At 32.9% G+C, this 26,039-nt stretch overlaps 2 protein-coding genes and 1 pseudogene across 3 annotated transcripts; all 3 read right to left on the reverse strand.

The window, feature by feature from the left end:
• Positions 1–5,373: 5,373 nt before the first annotated feature.
• LOC18594952 (pentatricopeptide repeat-containing protein At4g35130, chloroplastic) lies at positions 5,374–7,462 on the reverse strand. Its single transcript, XM_018120965.2, has one exon. The coding sequence runs from the start codon at positions 7,320–7,322 to the stop codon at positions 5,523–5,525; it is 1,800 nt and encodes a 599-aa protein (XP_017976454.2). The 5' UTR covers positions 7,323–7,462; the 3' UTR covers positions 5,374–5,522.
• Positions 7,463–7,630: 168 nt separating this feature from the next.
• Positions 7,631–10,786, reverse strand: LOC18594950 (RNA-directed DNA polymerase (reverse transcriptase)). The gene has a single exon (XM_018122266.2). It carries the CDS (start codon positions 10,711–10,713, stop codon positions 8,461–8,463), a length of 2,253 nt encoding a protein of 750 aa, XP_017977755.2. The 5' UTR covers positions 10,714–10,786; the 3' UTR covers positions 7,631–8,460.
• A 9,190-nt stretch (positions 10,787–19,976) lies between these two features.
• Positions 19,977–22,242, reverse strand: LOC18594951 (uncharacterized; annotated as a pseudogene). The gene is made up of 3 exons (XR_016026146.1): positions 22,005–22,242; positions 21,409–21,660; positions 19,977–21,237 (listed from the first exon to the last, which is right to left on the reverse strand). The product of XR_016026146.1 is annotated as an uncharacterized LOC18594951 (transcript).
• Between the last annotated feature and the right edge of the window lie 3,797 nt (positions 22,243–26,039).

Here is a 26,039-nt window from a genome sequence, read left to right on the forward strand (position 1 = left end):
CTATGCAAATTAAATTGAAGAAAGATTCATTAAGTTTGTCCTCTAATTTTGGCTACGTATGGCTTATAGGTGTATGTCTACCTTATATGCAAATCAAATCACCTAATCAACTAAGTATATTCGATCATACGCTATTCTATTCTAGGTCTACCTAAATCTCATTTGTCAAGGTTTAACCTAGGTTTCCAATTCAATCTAATTGGTGATCAGGCAATTAGAAGCATTAAGAATAGAATAAAATAAACAACTTAAATCTATCAAACATAAGTAAAAGAGAGATAATAAATCAGACTATATATTGAGTTCAATCATAATCTTAAATTAATAAATTAGTTCCCCATCAAGTCACACATCATCATTGAATAAAATTTAAACAATAAAAACAAACTAAGAAAATAAAAGAATAATCAAAAAGATGAACTCAAGAATTGTAATCTTGATCATCCAAGTCTTCTTGAATCTTTCAAAATCTTCTCAGCTTCAATGACTTTGCGGCTTGACTCTCAACTTTCAAGCTAGTGTTTCCTTCCTCTCTTTATTCCTCTGAAATGTTGTTTTTATAAGTTTTGAAATTAAGCCAAGTTAGGTGAAGACAGAAGTCAATTTCAGCTGGGATTTCCTTATCAGACTATGTGAGTCGCATCTTTGCCCAATTAATTAACAGAAATCGTAATTGCTCTATGACTGCTACAGTGTGTCAATTTCAATAAGATTTTTAACCATCTTACAAGCCAAAGTGGCAAACTGTAAACATGAAAGTTGTAGATTTTTCTCTTATCTTTCCAATGGTCCAAGAATATATTTATTTGGAGCTCTGTAGAGAGAGTTATGGTTGAAATATCGAAACATGTGCAGTAGAAGTCTGCATCTTGAAATTGCTCTCATTCTTTTACTAAAATTCTTCTTTCATCAAATACCTACAAAAGCACAAATAAATCAATAACAACCTATCTTAACCATATTAACACCAAATTAAGCATAAAATTAACCATGATTAGATTGACTCACCTAAATTAACTAATTTAAAATAATTAAATAAAACCTACTAATTTCTATGTATTACTACAAGAACTAAGCTAAATTACTATCAAAATTAAGCCCAAATAACTCTATATTATAGAGTTATCAACAATTTTCAAGATCACATCCTTTTTCTCCTCTTGAAAACTTAATCCAAACTTCTTGCTTAATTCCTAAATTTCCTCTGCATCTTTCATTGATACTACATTCCTCATCCTAATATCAGTATCTGAGACACTGCTTCCCTCAATTTGGTCTTCACCATCGCACTCTAACCTCATCCCCTCCTTGATTTGTTCCTTGATCCTTTTCCTTCTTCGTTTTGAATATTTACCTTTTGATAATCTAAACCTACTCTTCTTCTTCCCTATTTTCTATCTTAGCTTTCCAATTCCTTTTCTCGAGCTGCCTTGTTGCCTTTTACCTTTTAGCAAGTATCTATCGACCAATTGTATCCCTTTCACACTTCTGCTTAAGTTTCCATATTCCCTTCTTTTCCAAACTCCTTTCTTCCTCGTCACTCTCTCTCACAATTTTCAACAACCATTGTAAACCCTCCCTCTCAACCATGCTTTCTCCTTTTTCAAAGGCTCTTTTAGTGAACAACTTTTCACTGCTTGTGTTTTCAACCTATTCATCTTTCCTTTTACCATTTCCTTCTCTTTTGATATCTTTTCTCCTCTTACTACTTTTTTCTCTCACAAATCACCCTTTATTAAGATCTGGCTTCTCACTCAAATTTCCTTACCTTAATTCCCAATTCCTTTCCCTGACTTAAGTTTTGACTTGATCTCTTAAAGATATACTCTGTTGAGAAAAACAACATTTTCAGGTTTAATGAGGTATTATCGCTTAGCCCTCTATTTTTCCTAGTTGAAATGAACCTAGACCTAGGCTTTGAAGCCCTACAACCCATTTGTTTGGTCTATGCTCACCTTTCCCTTTTTAGGTCTAAGTTCCTTGTCATCTAAGCCTTTCACTTTCCTAACATTATTAAGCCTTTCTTTTATATCTCATTTCTCATAACTTTTATTTTGCTCTTTAAGCCCAAATCATTGCCTTTTTGTATCCTTGTTTAAAGTCCTTTATGTCAACATCCCACTTACATTCCTTACTTTTCAAATAGCTGCCATATTTTCCTTACTTCCTTACACCATCCCCTATAGATCTTTTTTTATTAAAACTTCTTCGCCTTTTTGTCCCCTGTCAATGCCCTTTCTTGTCACCATTGACCTACGTACCTCGTTTCCAAATTGCAAACTTTTCTTTACCTCCATCATACCTATGTTAGCAACCTGCCTTTTCTTTATTTTGAATTCTTCTGATTCCTCTAACATTTTGATTTTACTTTCCCTTATCTTGAAGCCCTCTTTTTTAAATTATTTTATCTGTTGTTTTTCCACCTTTCTTCTCTTACTACCACCACTTTCTCCTCCCTTTCCACCACCGTGATACTTCCTTGACAGTTTCAATACCTCTTGGATCGCCTCCTTATTTGTTAAATAGCATTCTAGAGACTTGTTCAATTTCTCCCCTACCACCTTGACAGATATGAGAAAAGACTTACCTTTGGCTTCTAATATTGCTCTATTGGGAATCATTAATCTACTTTTAACTTCCAATATCGAACCGCTCCCTCTTATACGTACTCCTATCAACTCCCATAAATGTTCCCAAGTACCCAATAATCATCTTGAATGTTTGAACATGCCAAACATGGACTAGCATCTCACGTACTCTCACCCACACCTATGCTTCTCTGTCAATGCTAGAATCCAAATAAGGTTTAACTGTTACAAACCACTTTTGAAAGAGCTCATTGGGGTTATCCGTTACAATAATCATCTCGTCTTGCTCCCCAAAGGTTATCAAGAATGTAAGCTCTTCCACTGCCCTTACCTAAACATAGAATCCTTCCATGGCTAATCCTTTTCGTGTCATCGAACCATCTACACAATGCTTTAAGATCCCTACAATGCTACATGAGACCCATTTCATTTCCTCATCGAGAATACTCGTGATGGTTGTCACTATTCTATTCCCTTTTTGTTAATCCTCTCTCACATCTTTCACATCTTCTTACTTTTGTGTTATTTTCTCCTTTGCACCTCCCACAAACTTCAACACCTTCATGCCCCCCTTTAAGTTCACATCGTCTTTCTTTTTTGCCTATTTCTTGTTGATGATAGCTCCACCCATAATCATCTCTTAATATGACTGAAAATCTCTCCGTGGTGATCTTATAGGTGGACTACCTCCTCTTTTCTACTTAATGCCCATCTTTTTCACCGATTCAGCTTTCTTAACTAGTAACCTTTTACCATCCATACATTGATGATTCCCCCATTTCAAGGTCTTCTACATCTCATTTATATCCATATACCTAACAAAAGCAAAGTTTGAACCTCTATTTTTCTCTTGAATATGTCTCTGAGGGATGAAAATATCCTTCACCTATCCAAATTCTTCGAAGGATCCCTTGATTGCCTCTTAAGACACCTTTTTGCTCAAATTGCCAACAAACACCATGAAAAAGCTGTCCAATCACCTTTATTTTTATCTGTAATAGATCCCTATATTTAAATAATCCTCAACCTTGAATCATGATGTGGCATACTCATTTTGGTGCTTGAATTCTAATGAGAACTGTAGCCAAAACTTACAACATTACTATTATTTACACATTTATTTATTAAGCTAACAATGGAATAAGAAGATGGGAGAAAAACATAGATTTTCCTTTTAAACAATAGAAAGATCAACGTTTAACAGCATTATAAATGTTTTCAATTGTGATTTCTAGTGTCAGTGGCCATTAAATAAGTTAACTTTGTTTCCGTGGTGCTTTCCCTATCTTTAATTTTATATTCAAAACCAAATACAAGTCTCCCTCTCTTGATTCTCCCTCTTCTATTATGATTTCCAATGTCAGTGGCCATAAAATAAGTAAACTTTGTTTCCGTCATATTTTCTCTATCCTTCAATTCCATATTCAAAACCAAATACAACTCTCCCTCTCTTGATTCTCCCTCTTCTATTATGATTTCCAATGTCAGTGGCCATTAAATAAGTAAACTTTGTTTCCGTCATATTTTCTCTATCCTTCAATTCCATATTCAAAACCAAATACAACTCTCCCTCTCTTGATTCTCTCATTTTGGGTGTTATTTTTTCTCTCTTAATCTTTATGCTAATCTCATTCAATTTAGGGTTTAGATGTTTTTGTTAATATTTTTTTTGTTACACTTAGCATTTTGTCATGTCAACATTTTTTTCAAGTCAATAAATGCCACATCAACATAAATGCCAACGACTGCCATATCAGCACATAGTCAACACCACATCACATATTCAATGCCACGTTACTTCAATTAATGTCAATAAGCTTAGTCAAAATACCACATCAACATACTTAACGATAAAATTTAATGGTGTTAGAGTTATAGATTAAAATTAACAAAATGACAAAGTACAAAGACCCAATTTGCACAAAATATTGTACATGGACAAAATCTTTTTTTTTTTTTTGTAGAGTACAAAAACTAATTACATAATTTAACTTTAAATCTAATATCAATTGACATTTTCTATCCATACAATTTAATCACATGCCACGCTGCAGCTAATGTGTTATTTGCTCTTTTTTTGTTCTTTCATCCTTCTTTAAAACGACATAGTTTTGAATAAGCTATATAATCCTTCCCATTTTTTCATGTTCCTCTCCCTATCCTTGTGTTCATTCGCTCATCCTTTCAGGCTTAAAAATCACCTTAACCAAAGGGGACCATGCTAGCAGCAGACCTATTATGCCTTTCAGGCTACCTTTCGAGAAATGACCGTAGGCACCAATGGCCTAGCCATTACAAACTACTAGAGTATGACCCATGCATTGCACATGGACCTCCTTGCATCCCCTCTTTTTCTCGCTCTTTGCTTCAACCTCTTTTCCCTTCCTCCCTCTGCCCTGAAATAGAGGAAGCAAAATTACCAGAGAAGTTTAATGTGCACCGACCGCCTGTGGATATCTCTCTATCTCTCTCTTTCTCCAAGACTGAACTTTTGTTGTCACAACAGTTTTTCCTTCTGTTTAGAAAGAGAGAACAACTAAGACCAACCCCATTTATTTTTGCTCTCATTTTTTTTTTTTTTGTTAGAAAAGACCCAAAGAAATAACAAAGTCTAGCCGTTTTGTGAGGATTTGTTGTAAATTCATCTTCTTCTATTTTTTCTTCAGATCTGTTACCAACCCTTTTTTTTTTTCTTTCTTTCTGTTTCCACTATTGCACTCTGGTAGAATTGTTTAGGAGCCTTCTTTATTTTTAAGTTTTACTCACACACATGGGCAATTTGGGATTTCTATTGAAAACCTGTTAGAGCATTAAAACCTCCTTCTTGAAGCCTCATGACCACTCTTTAAGCTCACACGGGGCAAAATCAAGAAACCCCAAGTATGTTATAGATTATTCTAACAACGTAACTGATCAACTCATCAAATTTGTACACTAGACACTGTCAAATTCCTGTGCTTGCCTAATTAAGCATCCTAATACTTCATAAATTTCTTCAACTTGATTGTGTGACTTATCTCCACACACAAAACAATGTATGTGTTTGTTTTCCGCTATGTAACTCCACCCTGGTTGCTTCTTCAAATTCTTCTCAAACATAGCTCTCCTAACTTCTTCAACTTCAGCCCACTGTCCAGTACTAGCCTGTACGTTGCTGAGCAGTGTGTGATACCCAACATTGTCAGATTCCAGTTCCAAAAGCCGCTGCGCAGCATATTCCCCAACTTTTTTGTGTTCATGAACTCTAGAACCAGCGAGAAGAGCACCCCAAATCCGGCTGTCAGGGAAAGCCAACATTTTCATGATTGTTGCCAAGGCCTCTTTGAGTTTTCCAGCTCGCCCCAAAAGATCAACCATGCAAGTGTAATGATCCAAATCAGGTTCAATGCTGAACCTCCATTTCATGGAATAAAAGACGTAGCAGCCTTCACTCACAAGGCCAGAGTGGCTACAAGCAGATAGCAAACTCAAGAAAGTTACACAATTTGGTGTTGCTCCTTCCTCCACCATTTGGTCAAAAAGTTTCAGGGCATCAGAACCAAGTCCATGAATCCCATAGCCCTCAATCATTGATGTCCAAGCCACTATATCTTTCACCAACATTCTATTAAAACACGCTCTGGCAGAATAGATGCTTCCATTTCTAATGTACATGTTTAAGATAGAGGTTTCTAATTCTAAGTATGTCCCCTCTTTCTTAGGACTATGAAACATGCTCTTTATAGAATAGCCATGAATTTCTTTACCCACTTCTAATGCACCTACATGGGCACACGCGTGAACTATGTTTCCCAGAATCTCAGGCGTGGGGTGAAGACCTGCAGCTTGCATTTCCTTGAATAACACAATGGCCTCCTTGAAAAATCCATTTTGAATGTAACCTGACAGCATGGCACTCCATGCAATGCTATTTCTACTTGAGATTCCTTTAAAAAGTTGAATCGAGTTTTTTAACAACCCACACTTCGCATAAAAGTCCAACAAAGATGTCTGCAAAACATCATCATGTAAACCCAATTTTAGGGCACAACAGTGTAATATTTCACCTTGTGATAGATTCCCAGACTTTGCAAACGCTGATATGACAAGGGTTAGTGTCTCCATGCTGACCTTTACCTCAACCTGCATTTTACAGAACCTGTCTGCTACTTCTCCAACATCTCCCCTTAGTGAATAGTAGGAAATCAAAGTATTCCAGGAAACTATATCCCTCTGAAAAATTTCCCTAAAAAACGTCTCAACTTCTTCAACAGAACCCATTGTTGTGTACATCTTCAAAACAGAATTTAGTACAGATCCATCAGCCAATACGCCACTTTTGATCACATAGCCATGCGTTTGCTTCCCACCAATAAAACTTCCCCATCTAGAACAACCCTGCAACAAGACAATCACAGTCACTGCATTGGGTTCCATTTCCAGCCTCATTTTCTTGAACAATGTAAAAGCCTCAGCAACGTTTCCTTCATAAAAACACCCAGAAATCATAGACGTCCAAGTAACCAAATCCCTCTCAAACATTTCATCGAACATCTTATAAGCATTACTAAAACACCCACATTGTCCATAGATCTCAACCATTGTATTCCCAAAATACAAATCAAATCCAAAACCCATTTTCACAGCAACGCAATGAATAAGTTTTGCAAATTCTGCATCAGCATTAATCGACCGAACCGCTCTATTAATTATTGGAAACGTAAAACGATCATGTTTTACCCCCTCTTTTCTCATCTTTCTATACAAGAATAAAGCCTTTTCGATGTATCCAAAATCAAAATGGGATTTTATTATCAGATTCCATGTTATTGTATCAGCTTGTTTCAAAGACTTAACAACCAAAACAGCGGTTTCAAGATCATTGAAATGGGCATAAAAAGATATTAGCCTTGAGGCCCAGGAAGTGGGGAGAAAGTTCCCAAATGAGAGTATTAAAGAAGCATGGAGTTGTTTTAATGTTCTGAGGTTTTTGCATGAATGTAGAAGTGAAGAAGAAGGGGAGAGTGGGCGGGTGAGATTGAGAGCAGAGAACGTTTTCAGGTGATGGCATCGAACAAGAAAAGGAAGGTTGGAGAGAAGAGGAGATGTGGGTAAACGTTGGAGGACATGAAAACGTGAAGGAATTTTTGGTTACTTCGAAAAGCTTTGAGAAAACTTAGGGGACCAATAGGCTAGTTATGATAACGGTTTGCGTAGGATCACGGGTTAGTGCGCTCAAGACTTCGAATGTATATGGTGCAGTGTATGCGGAAGGTTTCATGATGCAGAAGCAGATGGAAATACAAGAGAGTATGTTTTTGGAATACTAGAGCTTTATTGACCTGTGAGCATCAGAGGGAATTACAACACTTGGATAGCGAGCTTCATGAAGAGCTTAGCTGAACATTATCCTCACAGTGATACATAAAGAACCGATGATTAGGAAGAAGTTTTTGACCAAGTTGGGGTTTGCCAATATGAGTCTTCCAGCTGATGAGGTTACAAGTTCAGAGTTTAGTCTTTTTAATCTTGGGGGTGAACCCCTTGTACATACATATTTATGTGTTTGCGTGTTTTGGCCACCAAGCTGTTTCCCACAAACAATTTGTACACCGAGAATCAATCACCAAAAATGACTTTAACTTTCATGGTATAAATAAGTCTCTGTCATAACTTCAAGAATTCATCACATAGCATAGTGACGGAGAAGACTTAGCTTAAACCTCTGAGTATCTATCAACCAAATTGAGAATGACATGCAAATAACTTACTTGGCTTCACTCCAGCATTTTATCTATTTATTTTTTTAAAATCAATTTCTGCCCTTTGGCTGCAGATCATTAGCATAATTCACAATTAGCACTGACACATCCAAAACCAAAAGAGAAATGACTCAGTCCACTTCAACAAATGAAGTGCAGTCTATGTCCTGAAGGGTGATTTTACCCATGTATAAATCATTTATGTGATCAGCACAAAGTGACAGGCATTTCCGATTCAAGCTTTCATGAATAGCACCCATACCCTTCACCCACTGTGCTTCATCTGAGGGATTCAAATTTAGATGATTTTGCAGTAACCTAACTCTGTACATGATTGTATCGGTCCTGTCACAAAAATGAGCAACACAAGAATGTGATGGCTCCTCAGAAGCCAATCTGATCAAAGTCAAAGATATAGCCCCATCCACAGGTTTTGGATCTGAAAGATTTTTGTCACCCATCATCTTAACATCCCTCTCTGTTGGGAAGTGAACTTCTTCATTTCCATTCATATCAGAGACTTTTAAATCTTTACTGTAATGTTTAATTGCTTCGTGTTTGGTGGATTCATGCTTTTGTGCCAATGTCAAAATACAAGAGAACCTCAGGTGATAAGAAACAACTGTTTTCACCATTTTGAAGTTGTGACAGCAGCAGAAGAAATCAAGCCATCTTCTCCCGACACCAGCATACCACTTAATAATGTCAGTATCTTCCAATGCGAAAAGTAAGCTAACTGGCCTGGGGCGACCCATGTTATTTGTAAAACCAGCCATTCTAACAGCCTTCCTAACCAGTTCTATAGGTGCAGAAACTTTCATACACAGCTTGGTCAGATCGTCTACCGTGTGCTCAGCATATTTCTGCTCTTCTTCTTCTATTACTCTCCTTTCTTCCTCCTCCAATGCATTTCTAGCTTTGATAGGTGTCAAATGCTTGTCAACTTGTTCTTGGAATTTGTCATAAGCATCAACAAGATCTTGTGGCAACTGATGTCTGATATGTCTTAAAGATAAAAAATCACCTCTAGAGAGCAGTCGATGCCAGTTCCATCGTCCTTCCAAGGATTGCAAAAACTCTTGGACTACTTCATCTGCCCAAGTCCTGAATATTTCTGTGACTTCATTCTCAATTCGAAATTCAAAGTTAAACCCATTATTACTCTGCTTCAACTTCTTAAAGACATGACTCAATATTTTCAAACCCAATTTTTTCCTATTCCTCTCCCGAGCATTCCTCAATTCTAATGCTCTAACTTCCTTCTGTCTAAGATACTTCTTCCTTGCTCTAATTGCCTTTTCTGACATAGGGGGATGCAATACAGAAGGAGGAACAGCCTGCAGTTCCATCCCCAAAAAATTAATCTTCTCTGATACTGCACTATGGATAGCCGTTTTAACTCTATCCACCTTCAAACCCAAATTCACTTCCAAAAAATCCAAAACCCGGTCCTTCAACTCCTTTATGAACATCTTCGACCCGGATGTAATTACCAATATCTCATCCAAGTACCTAACCGCATACATTTTCTCCGGCTTATAAAAAACATTTGAGTTTTTGAAACCAAGCTCATTCAAGTCAAATTTAGGATTCTTCCTATTCATTTGAAGCCTCATCTCTTGAACTTCTCTATCAAACCCATCAAAATAAACATTAATCAAAATCGAACACAACCCGCATTCTTGAGGAAACCCTCTCCCTAAATAACACCCTCCCAATTCAATTCTAACAACTTGACATTCAAACAATTTCTTTATCACATTAATCAACATAGCATCCTTAACTTTCTTACCAATAAACAAACACAACTTATCAACATTAAACTCATCGAACTTGTTAGGACAAAAAGAAACATTAAACCACCAACTTGGGTTTGTTACATTGTTCTTTAAGTACCTAACGGCAGTATGTCTGCCCATTCCAACACGTCCGCCATAAGAAAACGTCACAAACTTTTCATCATAAACAATTTCGAGCACCATCCTAATAGCTTCAATCAAAACTTTTAGTTTCAAATTTGGTAAAAACAAAGGCTCACCTGACGGACTTGGTGGGGCCACTTTGACACAGGAGGAGGAAATATCGAATTTGTTTTGGAAGATTTCATGACCCATTTGGTCAATGGAGAAGTGGTTGGAAACAGAGGTAAGAAGCGATGTTTTTGTTGTTGAAGGGGGGGAGTTGGAGAGGTTTTGGCAGGCGGTGAGAAGAACAGATGGTAAAGCGATGACGTTGTGAAGGAGATTGGAGAAGGTTCCATGAGAGTAGTGGTTGAGAACCAAGTTTCTGAGGTTGGCCTTTGTTAAAGGTTGGGTTGAGAATGGTTTCAAGGGAATTGAAAAAGGATGATTAGGGCTGCTGATTGTCTTGAGGGTCCTAAGCATTGCAAAATGAAAATTGAGAAACAGAGAGGGCAGTGGCACAAAGCATAAGACCTTCCCAGCCTTTGGAGATCAACTGTTGATTGTTGAACCATATCAATTTTTTTAACTAAATAAATAGAATCATATAGGTTAAAATAGAAATAAAATAAAAATAATAATTGGGCTTAGAGATGTCCAATGACCGGATCCCTCCTCGCAAGCCCAAAAGCCCAATCTAACTTGAGCCGGGCATTGTTTTAGATTTTAAAACTCATCCAATAAGTATTATTATTATTATTATTATATCAATGTTATGAACAAATGTGTGAATATTTATTATATTATAATCTAAAAATTGCAGATCAAGTCAAACAACTCAATAGATAAAATATAAGAAATGTAATATGATTTGAACTCTTAGATAGAATTGCATTAGAATTATAATCTAAGGGGTTGTTGCCTTATAAATAGACCCTTCACTTTATTTGTAAAGACACATTTGAATAAGATCTTTTTACTTCCTCTAAATACTTTTTCTTATATTTCTCTTATAGTTGTTCTCTTAAGATTTATTTCATAACACGTTACCAACACAATCCTCTCTAATTTCTCAAGTTTTGAAATTATTTTATTTTCATCATCTTCAAACTTTAAAAAGATTTCAATAGTTGGCTTTTGATTTCTAATTTTAGCAAATCAATATATATTATATTTTATCCCTTGATTGAAGAGTGAATTTGCTATTATATGGCTATGAATAAAAAATCATGAATATCCATTTCTTGAAGTAAATATGATAAACGAACTACTAATAAAAAATTATAAATCCGTTCATTCCTTGAAGTGAATGCGATATTATTTACTAATTATAGTCATGATCATGAATCCATCCATTCCTTATAATAAATACAACATCATTTAATAATTATAATCATAGACATCGAACAGATTGTCATAATAATTTACATTATTACTATTTTAATTTTAAGAATAATTTTTCACCTGAGCATTTGACTCATTGGTTGGTGCATAATCCCCCTGCCTAAAGAGTAGAGTTCGAATCTCCCCTCCCCCAATTATAAAAAAAAATTCTAAAAATAATTTTACCTCCAAAAGTGACTAGATAATTTTGACACCAGAAGTGAATGGATAATTTTGCCACCAGAAGTGAATGGATACCGTAACCCATTAACCCATCATAAGTGGATAACCTAATAAGAAATGGATGAATATTTGTAACCCATAAAAAGTGTATGAATACTTTTAACCCACCAAAAGTGGATAAATAATGAAAAAACAAAAAAAATAAAAGGAATATAGAAAACATATTGTCGTTAATGTGGCTTGAAAAACCATTGGCCACGCACCTCTTGTACATTTTGAATTTTATCAAGTATCACTGAAAATTAAAATATTTTGTGATGATTTTAACCATGGCCAAATTGATATAGCACATCAAGATGTTTGTCCGTCTTAAAAGAGGAATTAATTATATGATTGGTAATGGAAATATCCATTGTTGATTTTCTTATCTTGACAAATGAATTGATCATTTGATTGGTAATGGAAATATCAAGAATGAAAATTTTTTAATAATTTGTTAGTATATTCTAGTATAACTCTATTATAAAGATACTTTTATATATTCTCATTATATTTAAATGATATGTTTTTATTATGTGTTTTAATTTTATAATTAATGTTCGTTTATATTGATTTACGAATTTCTTATTGTATATACCCTTTTTTTATTAAAAAAAATTATGGATATTTATATTGTTGGATCTAAGATCTACGATGTAAATATATGTCTAACAAATATTGCTATAATGCACACTATATTTAAAGACAATAAATTTTTTTTCATTTAACAACGGAAAAAAATCAATATCAATACAATATTTGGTAATACAAAATTAATTGTAGGCTCCGGAAAAGCTAATATTTTGCTATTTAAAGGAATAAAGTTTATAATAGAGGATGTATTATTAAGTCTAAAAGAAGTTCATTAAGTTTAAATATATTCGTCTAAATAGATATCATATTAAGACAATAAATAAAAGAGACACTTAATACCTTTATATTACATCTATTATCTCAAGTAGGAAGTGTGTTAAAAAAAAACTGCTTGTTTTAGTCTCTAGAGTAAACTACACAAATATTAGAATAATTAAAACTCATAGTAAACCAGAAGTTTACTAATGATTTTAACATTTGGCAGGACTGATTTGTAGTACCCCGTACTTTGAGATGGTACCTAATAAAGCTTATCGGATGCCCATTTAAGGTTGATTACTGAGTTAAAAGGATAATTCAGAAGTGAGCCTGTGAAACTTCGACCTCCATAGACACATAACTTAAAGTAGACGCAATAACACTGACTAGGGGTAATTTCGTTATTTCTCTTGGTGAGCTCCTACGAATGGGTTTTCTGATGTTATTAAAGCCTAAGTAGGCCTAAGGAATAAATGAATGATGAAAATAAGGATAAAATAACGAAAGAAATAGAAATAGTGATGACTTCTGCAGTATGGGCAAAATGGTCATTTTACACTTCGAGTAGAAATTTTTAAGTTTTTGTGAACTCGAGTACTTCTACACCATTATGGACTTTGTCTCAGTGTTTAAAGAGTAAAAAGTTGAACCAAAGGAAAGAAGAAGACAAAGTCACCTTATGGAGGGTATTTTGGTAAATTACATGAGAATTGGATAAACTTTAGATATAAATATCTAAAGCTTCAGCAACTTCCAGCAACTTCTTCTTCTTCCCCAACTCTTCTCTCCATTTCACGTTTTTCTTCATCTTCCATGGGAAGGAACCTTGAAACTTCCATATCTTTTTCAAGTTAATTTCAATTCTCATGCTTATGAGCACTTTTCCATAGGATTTTTCATGCTCCTTCACTTCTACACCTCAAGAACCCTCAAAAGTCTTTCCTCAATACTTTCTCTCACTAGTTGAAAGTTTAGAGAGAGAAAAAGAGGGATTTTTCATGATAGCTTGAGTATTCTTGAGAAAGAATTCAACTACAAATTTACCAAGGTGAGTAATGAATTAGGATTGATTTTAGGTTGTTGATAATGGCTAGTAATTGGAGTTGTGAGTTGTTTTATTGTTGAGGTTTGTTTATTTATTTCTAGTGATACTAGAGTAGAGAGAATAGATAGCTAATCAAAAGGCAATTAGAAACTAGTTAGGAATAACTAGCAGAACTTGATTTAGGAGAGAGTTTTTGGAATTATATTAATGCCAATTTGGGTTGCTGGTGATATTGTGTGTGTGTAGGTTCCAACAAGGCCTCACATGTCCATTTGGAGCATTAGTTGAGGCTAGAGTCAAGCAAAAGAATCAACAAGACCGGTGAGTGAACTTGCATCAAAGTGTTTTTAAGAAATACATATGTGTTGGGATGAAGCATTTAAATGATTTTACTTGGTTTCATTAATTACACATGGGAACAAGCCCTTGATGAAATGTTTTGATGTTGTGAAAATGTGAAATATGTAAAAAGATAAATCCATGTGCTCCTATATTATGTTGGTATGTGTATATATGAATATGTGTTGTGCATTGATGAATAATGTTGTGTGATAATGATGACCCAGCTATGTGTGATGTGGGAGTGCACATGAGCTGATGATGACCCGACTATGTGCGAGTAGGGAGTACACATAAGCCGATGATGACCCGGCTATATGCAAGTAGGGAGTGCGCATAAGCCGATGATGATGACCTGGCTATGACGATGAATGAAGTGGGGTGCTGTACGTGTTTATGTATATTCATATATGTATATGTAATAGAAAGTTTATGATTATAATATGTGATTGAAATGAATAATGAGAAATTTGATTATTGTCAATGTGTTCACTTTGATGTGCAATATGGTAGGAATGGATTTTGTGGCATGTGAAAATCCCTTAATTTGTCATCTGCCCTGAATCTCGCTGCAACGAGAATGCAAGAAACTTTCAAGTGGTGGGGGCACAAACCAGTCCTGTTTCTCACTACAGCTAAAAAGAATTCTTGCTGCAGTGAAAATGGATTCCTACTACAGTGAGAAACTCTCGGGTGGTCCCAAAATTTTGGTACAGTATTTTCACTTTGACGAAGATTTTGACCACCTTCCGTTCAGAACTGGGAAAAGTGGTAAGCATCAAAGTTGTAGCCCTTCCTCTTAGCTTTCTAATGGTCTCAAAATCAGATCAATTGGACTTCTGTAATGGGATATATGCTAGAAAAACTTAAACATATGCAAATTGAGACTGTTTCTCACTACAACGAGAAACTTGCTGCCATGCTTGCTACCTTGCTTGATTTTGACCTATTTTTCACCCATTTAACTTCATGGATTGATCATGGGTTTTTACAACACTATGAGGTTATCAATCAAAGTTTGAAATAAGAGGTTTTTAGTAAGAAATTAAATCAATTGCATTGTTTTTGAAACAAGTGCATCATGATTTTCAAATTCTTCCTATTGAATGCTTGTTCCCTTCTTATGTTTACTCACTAAGTTTTATACTCACGTTTTTAAACTTCATGTTTTTAGATTTAGAGGCAGTTGGGACCTAGATTGAGTTATCCACGTATGCTTGCTTTCTTGGTAGGTACTATGGCATCTCAGTAGCTATACCTTCACCCACGGTCACTCCGTTGACGGTCAAGGGTCTGTTACCTGTGAACATGCATATGTAATGAAATCCGCTTGTATCCATGTTATAAGTCAAATATGTATATTTGATTACTAATGCCACTAGGAGTTGGCAGACGAGTGACATTATTTTGACATAATAAAATTGTAAGTATTGGGTCAATATAAAATGTTACTAAAATATTTTAGTAGAGAATTACAATATGTAGTTTTAGAAATGATGGTTGGGAATGATGATCGGGATTGCATAAAAAGGCTTGCTTGGGCTTAATGGGCTATGCCCATTAGGCCCATGTGTCGGTCATGGCCCGAGATTTGGGCTGTGACACGGTTAGACCATTTCGGATCAATAATGATGCAAAAAATTATTGAAAATTAATATGATCATTCATTGAAAAACCAAAAGATTTTTCAATTTAATGAAATACTTATGTGTTGCTTGCTTTCAAGGTAAATAAATTATAAGGCTATTACTAGTTAAAGTTGGGACTAAATTCTTTACGTTTTTGAAACATATTTAAGGTTATATGTGGATTCATACATCCACTATGTGAACTATTTAGATATTTTACGATTTTAATCGATACATCAATTAAATGGTCAATGTGTAATTATTATCAACTTGCAATTTCATATTTACAAGATTAATTACCCAAATCATTTGTTTGGAAACATATTTTTCTGCTTATGTAATCAAGACAATTCGTCTTGACAATATTAGTAAATTTACATCTCAAGCTTTAATACTGCATATTAGTTGAAATAACTGTTGCAGAACTTGTTGCTTATTTTGTTACACAAAACGGTCGAGTAGAATCGTTTATTAAATACTTCCAACTGATTGCAAGGTCATTACTTATAAAATTAAACTCTTAATTTTTGTTTGGAGGCATGCTATTTTGAATGCAGCAGCATTTGTATGCATCAAGCCAAACGAGTTATTATAAATTCTCCATTATACAATTGGTTTATGATCAGGAATCAAATATTTCTCATCTAGGAATTTTTGGGTGTGTGGTATATGTTTCAATTGCTCCACAATGCAAAAAGATGAGCCCTTAAAAGAGGTTAGGAATATATGTTGGATACGAATCTCCCTTTGTAATTAAATATTTAGAATTATCAATAGGAGATTTATTCATAGCCAAGTTTGTCGATTATCATTTTCATGAAACAGTTTTTTCAACATTAGGGAGAGAAAATAAGCAGCTGAAAATTTTTTTTCTTGGAATATATTATCATTGTCTAATTTTGATCATAGCACAAATAATATGAACTTGAAGTTCAAAAGAAAATTCATTTGTTAAAAATAGCAAATTAGTTACCAGACATATTGACTGACCTAAAGAGAATAATAAAATCTCAAATTACAATTGCAAATGTTTCTATTATAGTTGATGTCCCTATAAGACAAGACAAGCCAAAAACATGGGAGACCAATCAGTTCCAAGGATAAAATCCTTGAAAAGAAAAGGAGTAACTATTCAAAATGGTCAGAAAGAGGAAGTAGAAACTCTAGAAGACATAACTGATATAAATTTCAAAAGAAATTCAAGTACCATAAATAATTGAAAATAAAGTTATCTCAATCAATTATATCATGACAGGAAAATATGAAACTAGAATGAAATAAACGTCGACAATATTTCTGTATATAATATAATGCTCCATATTATAGAAGAAAAATAGAGACCTTGAACTTATATTTATTGAAGAATGTAGACAAAGAAATGATTGGCTTATGAGGAAAGACATAATTAAGGAGGAATTGAATTTACTTGCAAAACATAAAGTTTTTGGACCTGTAGTTCGTACACCAAATTGTGTAAAACTAGTGAGATATAAATGGGTGTTTGTGCGAAAATGAAATAAGAAATACGAGATTATGAGATGTAAAGCACAACTTGTCGCACAAAGTATTACCCAAAAACCTGGTATTGATTATGAAGAAACATATTCTTCTATGATGGATGTAATTACATTTTGATATTTAATTAGTCTGGTAATACATGAAAAGCTTGAAATACGTTTGATGGATGTAGTTATAGCCTATTTATATGACTCACTTAATAATGATATCTATATGAAAATCCCCGAAGGATTTAAGTTGCTCGAAGCACAAAATTTGAATTCTCAAAAAAATTATTCGATTAAATTTAATAAATCTTTTTAAGGATTAAAGCAATTCGGACGCATTTGATATTATCATCTTAGTGAATATTTGTTGAAAGAAGACTATAGAAATAATCCTATATGCCAATGTATTTTATAAAAGGATTTAGATATGAATTTATCATAATTATTATTTATATTGATGAATTGAACATTATTGGAACTCCTGGAGAGTTATCAACAGCCGTGAATTACTTAAAGAGTGAATTTAAGATGAAAAACCTTGGAAAACAAAGTTTTATTTGAGATTTTAGATTGACTACTTGACAAATGAAATTTTATCCATCAATCAAAATATATAACAAAAGGTCTAAAACAATTCTATATGGACAAAACATATCCATTGAGTTCACCAAGGGTTGTAAGGTCACTAGATGTAAAAAAGAGACAATTTCCGATCTCATGAGGATAATAAAGAATTTCTTAGTCTTGAAGTACCGTATCTTATTGCAATTGGAGCATTAATGTATATTGCTGGTAATACATAACTTGATGTATCATTTGTTCTAATTTATTAGCAAGATATAGCTCTTTTCTAAGTTAAGACATTGGAATGGAATTAACTATATACTTAAACATCCCCAAAGAATAATGGATATAGACTTATATTATTCAAATGCATTAAAATCAAATTTAATTGGTTATACAGATGCAAGATATTTATTTGATCCACAAAAAACTTGATCCTATACAAGTTACTTGTTCACATATGGAGGTACGGCTATTTCATGGCATTATGTAAAACAAACTATAATTGTTACTTCTTTTAACTATGCAGAGATTTTAGCAATTCATGAGGCAAGTCGTAAATGTATCTGGTTAAAATCTGTAACTCAATTCAAGAAATATGTGACTTATCAACTAAGAAGGAAATTCCAATAACGTTATATGAGGATAATACTACTTGTATAGCACAGTTAAAGGAAGGATACATTAAAGGCGATAAGACAAAACATATTTCACCAAAATTCTACTTCACTCATGTTTTCCAAGAAAAATGTGATATTAGTGTTCAACAAATTCAATCAAGTAACAATCTAGCAGATTTATTCACTGAAGTCATTCTTATTACAATATTTGAAAAGTTGGTACAAAAAATTGGAATGCATCGTTTTAAAGATTTCTATAATGCAACCATTAAGGGAGTAAAATATGAACTGTACTATTTTCCTTCATTGGTAGGTGTCTCGGCATTCAGTAGCTGTATATTCGTCCGAATCTCTCCGCTGGAAGTCGAGTACTTTTTTTTTTTTTGTGTATAGATAAACCCAATGAAAATTATTAAGCCATATGTTTAGACAATGTATGTATATTTCAATGAGTATGCCACTATAAGATGGTAATAGCTATCACTATTTTGATTCAAAGTTATGAAATGTGACTTAGCAATATTAGATGAGATAATGAGCAGGATAATAGATAGGCTTGCTTGGACTTAGTGGACTACGTCCATTGGGCCCTTACGCCGGTCATGGCCTGAAATTTGGGTCGTAACAGTACTCTTTTCCTTCATCAAGGTTTTTTTCACTGAATTTTTCTTGATAAGGTTTTTAATGATGCAGTATTTCGAAAGTGTATTCTTGAAAAGAATTATGTACTCTTTTTCCTTCATTCGAATTTTTTCTCATGAGGTTTTTTTCTATTAAAGTTTTAACAAGGCATATTTTTAATACAATGGACATTCAATGGAGAATGTTATAAATAAATGTGTGAATGCCCATTATATTATGACCCAATAAGTGCGGACTAAGTCAAATAACTCAATAGGCAAGATACAAGATATGCAATATGATTTGAATTCTTATATAAAATTAAATTAAGATTATAATTCAAAAAATTGTTAACTTATAATTAAGTCATTCATTTCATTTGTAAAGACACATTTGAATAAGATCTTTTTACTCCCTTTAAATACTTTTTTTTCTCTCTAAATACTTTTTTTATATTTCTCTTATAGTTGTTCTCTTAATATTTATTTAATAACAATCAATAAATAATACTCTTTTTTTTCAAATTGCATATATATTTTTTATTTCATTTCAAAATTATATTGACCTTTTTTTAACAACTAAACTCTTACTTTTTAGTACTTTTCTTTTATGTTTTAAAATTAAAAATCTTATTATTATTTTACCAATGTCATAATTTTTTTAAAAATATAGCAAAACACTGCAAGTCACTTGTAAGTAAAAAATACATCTATATAACTTTTAACATTTTTTTTTACTTTTTAATATTAAAAATACTATAATTATCAATATTATAAAATAATTTACTTGAACATGATTTTTTAAACTTGAGTTGAGTTCAAAATACTATTTTTAAAAAAAAAAAAAATAAGATTCGAACTCATACTCTATTTACTAATTAATAAATTAAATGCTCAAATGTAAAACTGTATTATATTGATAAATATTATTTTTATTTAATTTTAATTTTAAAATATATTTAAGAATATTAAAATTAATAATAAATTCTATTAAAATAAGTAGACCAAACTCTAATTCAAAGGTAAACTTTAAAGATATCAACCGAACCCAACTTAACCCGACTCATGGACTCATGTACCTGAGATGGACATGGACATTGGAACAAAGTTCCATAAGAGACCCAAAGCTCACTTTATGAATGAAGTTATTTGCGGTCTTACTTGCGTGCTTAACCGGCCTGCATAATACTGGAGCAAAGAACATAAACAAAATAATTGAGCTACAAACAAAAGATTACAAGGAAGAAGGAAAAATGAAGAAGCAATTAAGAAGACAAGGTGTAGTTTTTTTGATAAAAAGATTCTCATCCATTGATAAAAGCCATCCAATATCTACATACCAAGTGACGTCCATCTTATGGTAAGTTGACTTAATCTTTATGCAGTTACTACAACGTAAACAAAAGATAATACAGCAATTTCATGTTCACCAAAGTTTGTAAATTTCACCTGTAGTGTATAAGATAATAATACCTGCACCAATCAGATAAATACAAAGATGAGAATCGAAGGAGTAATTAAGATCAAGCACATTTCAGTAGCAAAAAGGCAGCAGCAGCAGCAGCAAAGTGAATAATTCATTGACGACCACCTCCACTGATAACATAATGGAGCCACCGCTACAATGCCGAGATCAGCATCTTACCCACCAGCTACACACCCAATGAACAGAATAGTAGAAAACCAAATTCTTTTTCTCTTTCCCCCTTCCCATCATAGGCAAGGGAGAAATGTGAGAGCGAAAAGGAAGATAGGGTTGAAGATCAAAGAGTGAAAATGAGAGGAGAAAGAGATCAAAGAAAAATAGTGGTCGAAGATTTAACTAAGAAGTCCCGAAAAGAAAAGAGATCAAAAGGTGAACAAGAAGAAGCTAAACTACTATTTGAAGATATGTCAAAAAGTAGCCATGTAGTGCGCTCAGATCAAAGCAGAAAGAATGGACCAAGCACTACAAGCTGCGCTTGCAAATAAAACATAGCACACATTGTCCATTGAGAAAGAACACGTACTTACTACAGCAGAGGCATATCTTCTGATGATATTCTAGCTTCCTGTTCTTGTTCACACTTCTTATCATAAAGCATCATTCTGCACCTTGAGGACTTTATTTTCAATTCTCAGTCTTGCATTCTCAGCCTCAAGCAGTGATAAGTTATTAAGATTGGCATTCTTCCTCAGTGAAGCGTTTTCATCTTTTAGCTTCTCATTTTCAAGACGCAGTGGATCGGCCTACAATGAAAACTACAGATTTAAAAATAAATACCAGCATAAGCTCAAACATGTATGAGAGCATCGAATGTTGTCTTTTTGGAATGAGCTTACGGTAATAAAAGCTCAAAATCATTTGAACTAAAGTTTATTAACAAAGCCCATATGAAATGAATAATAATAATAACAAACCATCATTCTGCACCTTAAGGACTTTATTTTCAATTCTTTTTCCCGATATTTCTTATCAGTTTTCCTTTTCCGATCTCTATCTGGTTCAGATAATTTTGAATTGCTTCTTTTCAAAAGAGAAGCGTTGGAATTGTTTGGAGCTTGAGATGCTTGGGTTAGGATATTTTCAGGTTGATTATTGCTTGGAGGCCAGAAGGTGTTCGGAAAAGGCAATAATTCCATTTGTTGCTGCTGAAAAATGGAACTCCAATCCTGAAAATGCAAAATATTTTAACTCAAAAATGATCATCTACAGAATCAAATAGAATAATAGCTTCAATTTCTGTATTCCATTCTGAAAATAAAAATCACCCACAGCCACAAAAGCCTGGAATATATTGGAAAAAGATGAAGATTAGTAAGTCTACAGATCCATCTATAACATAAAAAAGGAGTAGAAAAGAGAAAAAAACCCCCCCAAAAGAGCGGATCCTTAATCTAACAGAGCAAAACAATCTGTTCTTACAAGGTCAACGACCATTTAATCTGTGGGTTAAACTTAAAAGAGAAAAATATATACAAATAGCATCCTTTTTATTCTGATAAGAAACGCTTACGAATTCATCACCATGAGAGCAGGTTTCACCGGGGCGCTTCTGGGAGAAGACTGACTCGTTCCTCAACTTGGTAGCAGATGCAGAAAATAACTCCTCCATGGATTGATTTAGCAGCATCTATGGCAGCTAACCCATTTCCATATATATTTGTAAACAAGGTAATTGGCTTGGAGGTGAGACGGGCCACAGAAATAGAGAGTCAATGAGAGAGCCCAAACGTATCGATAACGCAAGGGATCGAGCGATGTTTTGTTTTTTGTTTTTTTAATAATTGGGAAAGGAAGTTTCAATTAATTTTTTAGATAGAGAGATAACACATTAATTTATGAGTTAAATGTTTGAATATTTACGTGATATTTTATATTTATTAGTGTGTAATCCTTATTATGTCTCTCGATCCCCATGTTATTAAGAGATTAACGTGATTTTTTGTTTATAAATACTAGCTTTTGTTATATAAATATCTCCATAGATCATAAATATAAATCAGTAACAAGTGATATTAAGTAGGCTAAAACTAAAGTGAAGGATATAAGAGTCTGAGGTAGATTGAATTATTGTAAAAATTCTCTTTTTTATAAGTAAAGAGTTATTGTAATGAAAATATTTTACAATTAAATTTGATAAAATATCATGAATTTTTTATCAATAAAAGATGATATGGATCTTGAATATATAAAAGTAAATCTTCTACTTAATCATTTTTTTGAATCGAAAACTTAAGCCTGTAACACTATATGTTAGACACATTACGCTTTCTTTTCAACTTTCTTCCATAGTTTTGGTTTTTTTCTCTCAAGAAAAATTTTTAATTAAAAAATATTATATATGTATCACTTTAATTATTCTCCCATCTCTTTGTTGTGGTGCTTTAAATTATTCATCATTTTACATATATTTTGAAAACAATATTATTATAACTTTTCATAAAATTTCTAACATGATTTATTTACTTAACAAATTAACGAATATCATTTATTTTAAGTAAAAAAATATAATATTAGCATTCTGAACATTTAACTCATTAGTTAGTATATGATCTCTCTATTTAAAAAATAAGATTTGAATATCTCTTTCTTTAATTTTAAAATATATAATATAAATAAACAAAATAAAAAACATCATATTTTATAAATAAATAAAAACATCATTTTCTTCTTTAATTGGATTTGAATATTAAACTTAAATAAAGCTCTGCGTTAATAAAAAAGGAATTTTGGCCAAACCAAGTGAGTCATTATATTTAAATGATATGTTTTTATTATGTGTTTGAATTTTATATTTAATGTTCTTTTGTATTAACTTGCAAGTTTCTTATTGTATATACCCTTTTTTATTGAAGAAAAATATAGATATTCATATTGTTGGATCCAAGATCTACGATGTAAATGTATGTCTAGCAAACATTGCTATAACGCATACTATATTTAAAGACAATAAATATTTTTTTCATTTGACAACGGAAAAAAATCAATATCAATACAATATTTGGTAATACAAAATTAATTATAGGCTCCGGAAGAGATAACATTTTACTACTTTGAGGAATAAAGTTTATAATAAAAAATATATTATTAAATCTCAAAGAAGTCTATTATGTTTTAAATATATTTGTCTAAATAGATATCATATTGAGACAACGAATGAAAGAGACACTTAATACCTTTATATTACATTTATTATCTTAAGTAGAAAGTGTGTGTTGAAAAACAATTGCTTGTTTTATTCTCTGGAGTAAACTATAAAAATATTAGAATAATTGAAACTCATGGAAAACCAAAAGTTTACTAATGATGTTAACATTTGGCATGATCGGTTGGACCATCCCGGATCAATAATGATGCAAAAACTTATTGAAAATTAATATGATCATTCATTGAAAAACTAAAAAAATTTTCATTTTAATAAAACACTCATGTGCTGCTTGCCCTTAAGGTAAATAAATTCTAAGGGTATTACCAGCTAAAGTTGGGATTGAATTCTTTGCGTTTTTGAAACATATTTAGGGTTATATGTGGATTCATACATCCACCATGTGAACCATTTAAATATTTTACGGTTTTAATCAATGTTTCAATTAAATAGTCAATATGTTATTATTATCAACTTACAATTTCATCTTTGCAAGATTAATCGCCTAAATCATTTGTTTGGAAGCACATTTTTCTGATTATGTAATCAAGACAATTCATCTTGACAATGCTAGTGAATTTACATCTCAAGCCTTTAATATTGCAAATTAGTTGGAATAATTGTTGAAGAACTTGTTACTTATATTCATACACAAAACGGTCTAGTAGAATCATTTATTAAACACTTCCAACTAATTGCAATGCTATTACTTATGAAATTTAAACTCTTAATTTCTATTTAGAGGCATGCCATTTTGAATGCAACAGCATTTGTATGTATCAGGCCAAACAAGTTATCTTAAATTCTCTTTTATACAATTGGTTTATGGTTAAAAATCAAATATTTCTTGTAAAGCTTGACCTTATAAAATACTATTCATGACATACATGTGATGATAGCATGATTGCATGCTAGGAGAGTCCCGAAAAATTTACAAAAGTCGGTATTGTACCTAGAGGTACAACAAAGTTTATTTAATCCTCGAACTAGATCAAATAGGAATTTTAAGGTGAGATTAAGAGTTTCACAGTTCATGGATGACTTAAAATGGTAATTTGGAGTTTGAGGATCAATTTGGAGTCAAATCGAAATTTTCACTAACTAGGGGCAAAATGGTCATTTGCCACCTGGGGACAAAATGGGAATTTTAGAAAAGATTTTTTTGACCCCATTTGACTTATTAGAGTATAATTTGACTTATTGAAGTATGATTTGAGGTTTAGAAGTGAAAAATTTTAATTTCGGTATAATTTGGAGTATAGGGGTAAAATGGTAATTTTGCCACCTCAGGGGCAAAATTGTAATTTTCCACCACCAGGATATTTTTTCCAGCACATGGTCTTCCTTGTCTTCATCTTTGACCCTTGACTAAACATGTGGTGGAGATAAAATGTTTAAATTTTTAAAATTTTAAAAACGGGCCAATGACATGATGTCATGTGTCATGCCTTTATTAATTTATTATTTTCCTTTTTAAAAGGCACAAAATCAGCCCATCTTCCACCCCATGGCCGGCCAAACCAGCAAGAAGAGAGAGAAAATAAAAACAAAACCCTAGAGAGAGAAAATCAAAGAAAAAGTGTGAATTTTCAAGGAAATTAAGTGAAAAAGGTGATTTTTTTCTATTAAGCTTGAGTTTTCTTATTCCCAAGCATTTCTCTTTATTTTCCATGATTAAATTACATGTTTTCATGATGAATTAAATTCTGGAAAAATGGGTTAGGAGAGAGAAAGTTGTTGGATTTATTTGATTTTAATTTATGTTAGTGTTTTTAGTTAGTTTAGCATATTTAGAAACAAAACAACAAGAAAAGAATTTATTTTCTCCCCCAACCATTAATGGCTGAATTTACCATGTAGTGAGTGAGGATGAGTTTGATTTTATTCTAGGAGAATTGGTTAAGGAATGATGAATTATGAGCCTAGAAAAATAATGGGAATTTTCGGAGCAAAAATACGAATTTTTACCCACTAGGGGTATTTTCGTAATTTATTGTTGGGACTGATAATTTGCACCACACTGAGGGACATTAAGTTAATTTGGGTGCAATTGAGGTATAGAAACTGAAAAGAATTAAATTGGAGTTTAAACGGACCCGTTAGGAATTTAATCGGGTGATAAGACGAATTAGGCCAATACTGGGTTTAAATAGTTACCAGTGCATTTTTGCATTCCATATCATGCATTGGTAATCTAAATTAGTTTAATTTTGATTTAGTACCAACTTGGTGAAACTCTCGATTTTGTATTGTGTCAAGGTGGTGAGTCCTCCGATAAAGGCAAGCAAATTGCATCCGAGGACCAGTAGACAGAGTGCTTCGAAAGTCTACATTCTAGACATTGTGAGTAAACTTACTGTCATTTTAATTATCTGGGGTGGTTTCTAAATGCTTTCATGAATT

The sequence above is a fragment of the Theobroma cacao genome, chromosome 5 (assembly GCF_053813885.1).
Source record: "Theobroma cacao isolate CCN51 chromosome 5, ASM5381388v1, whole genome shotgun sequence".
NCBI classification, from domain to species: Eukaryota; Viridiplantae; Streptophyta; class Magnoliopsida; order Malvales; family Malvaceae; genus Theobroma; species Theobroma cacao.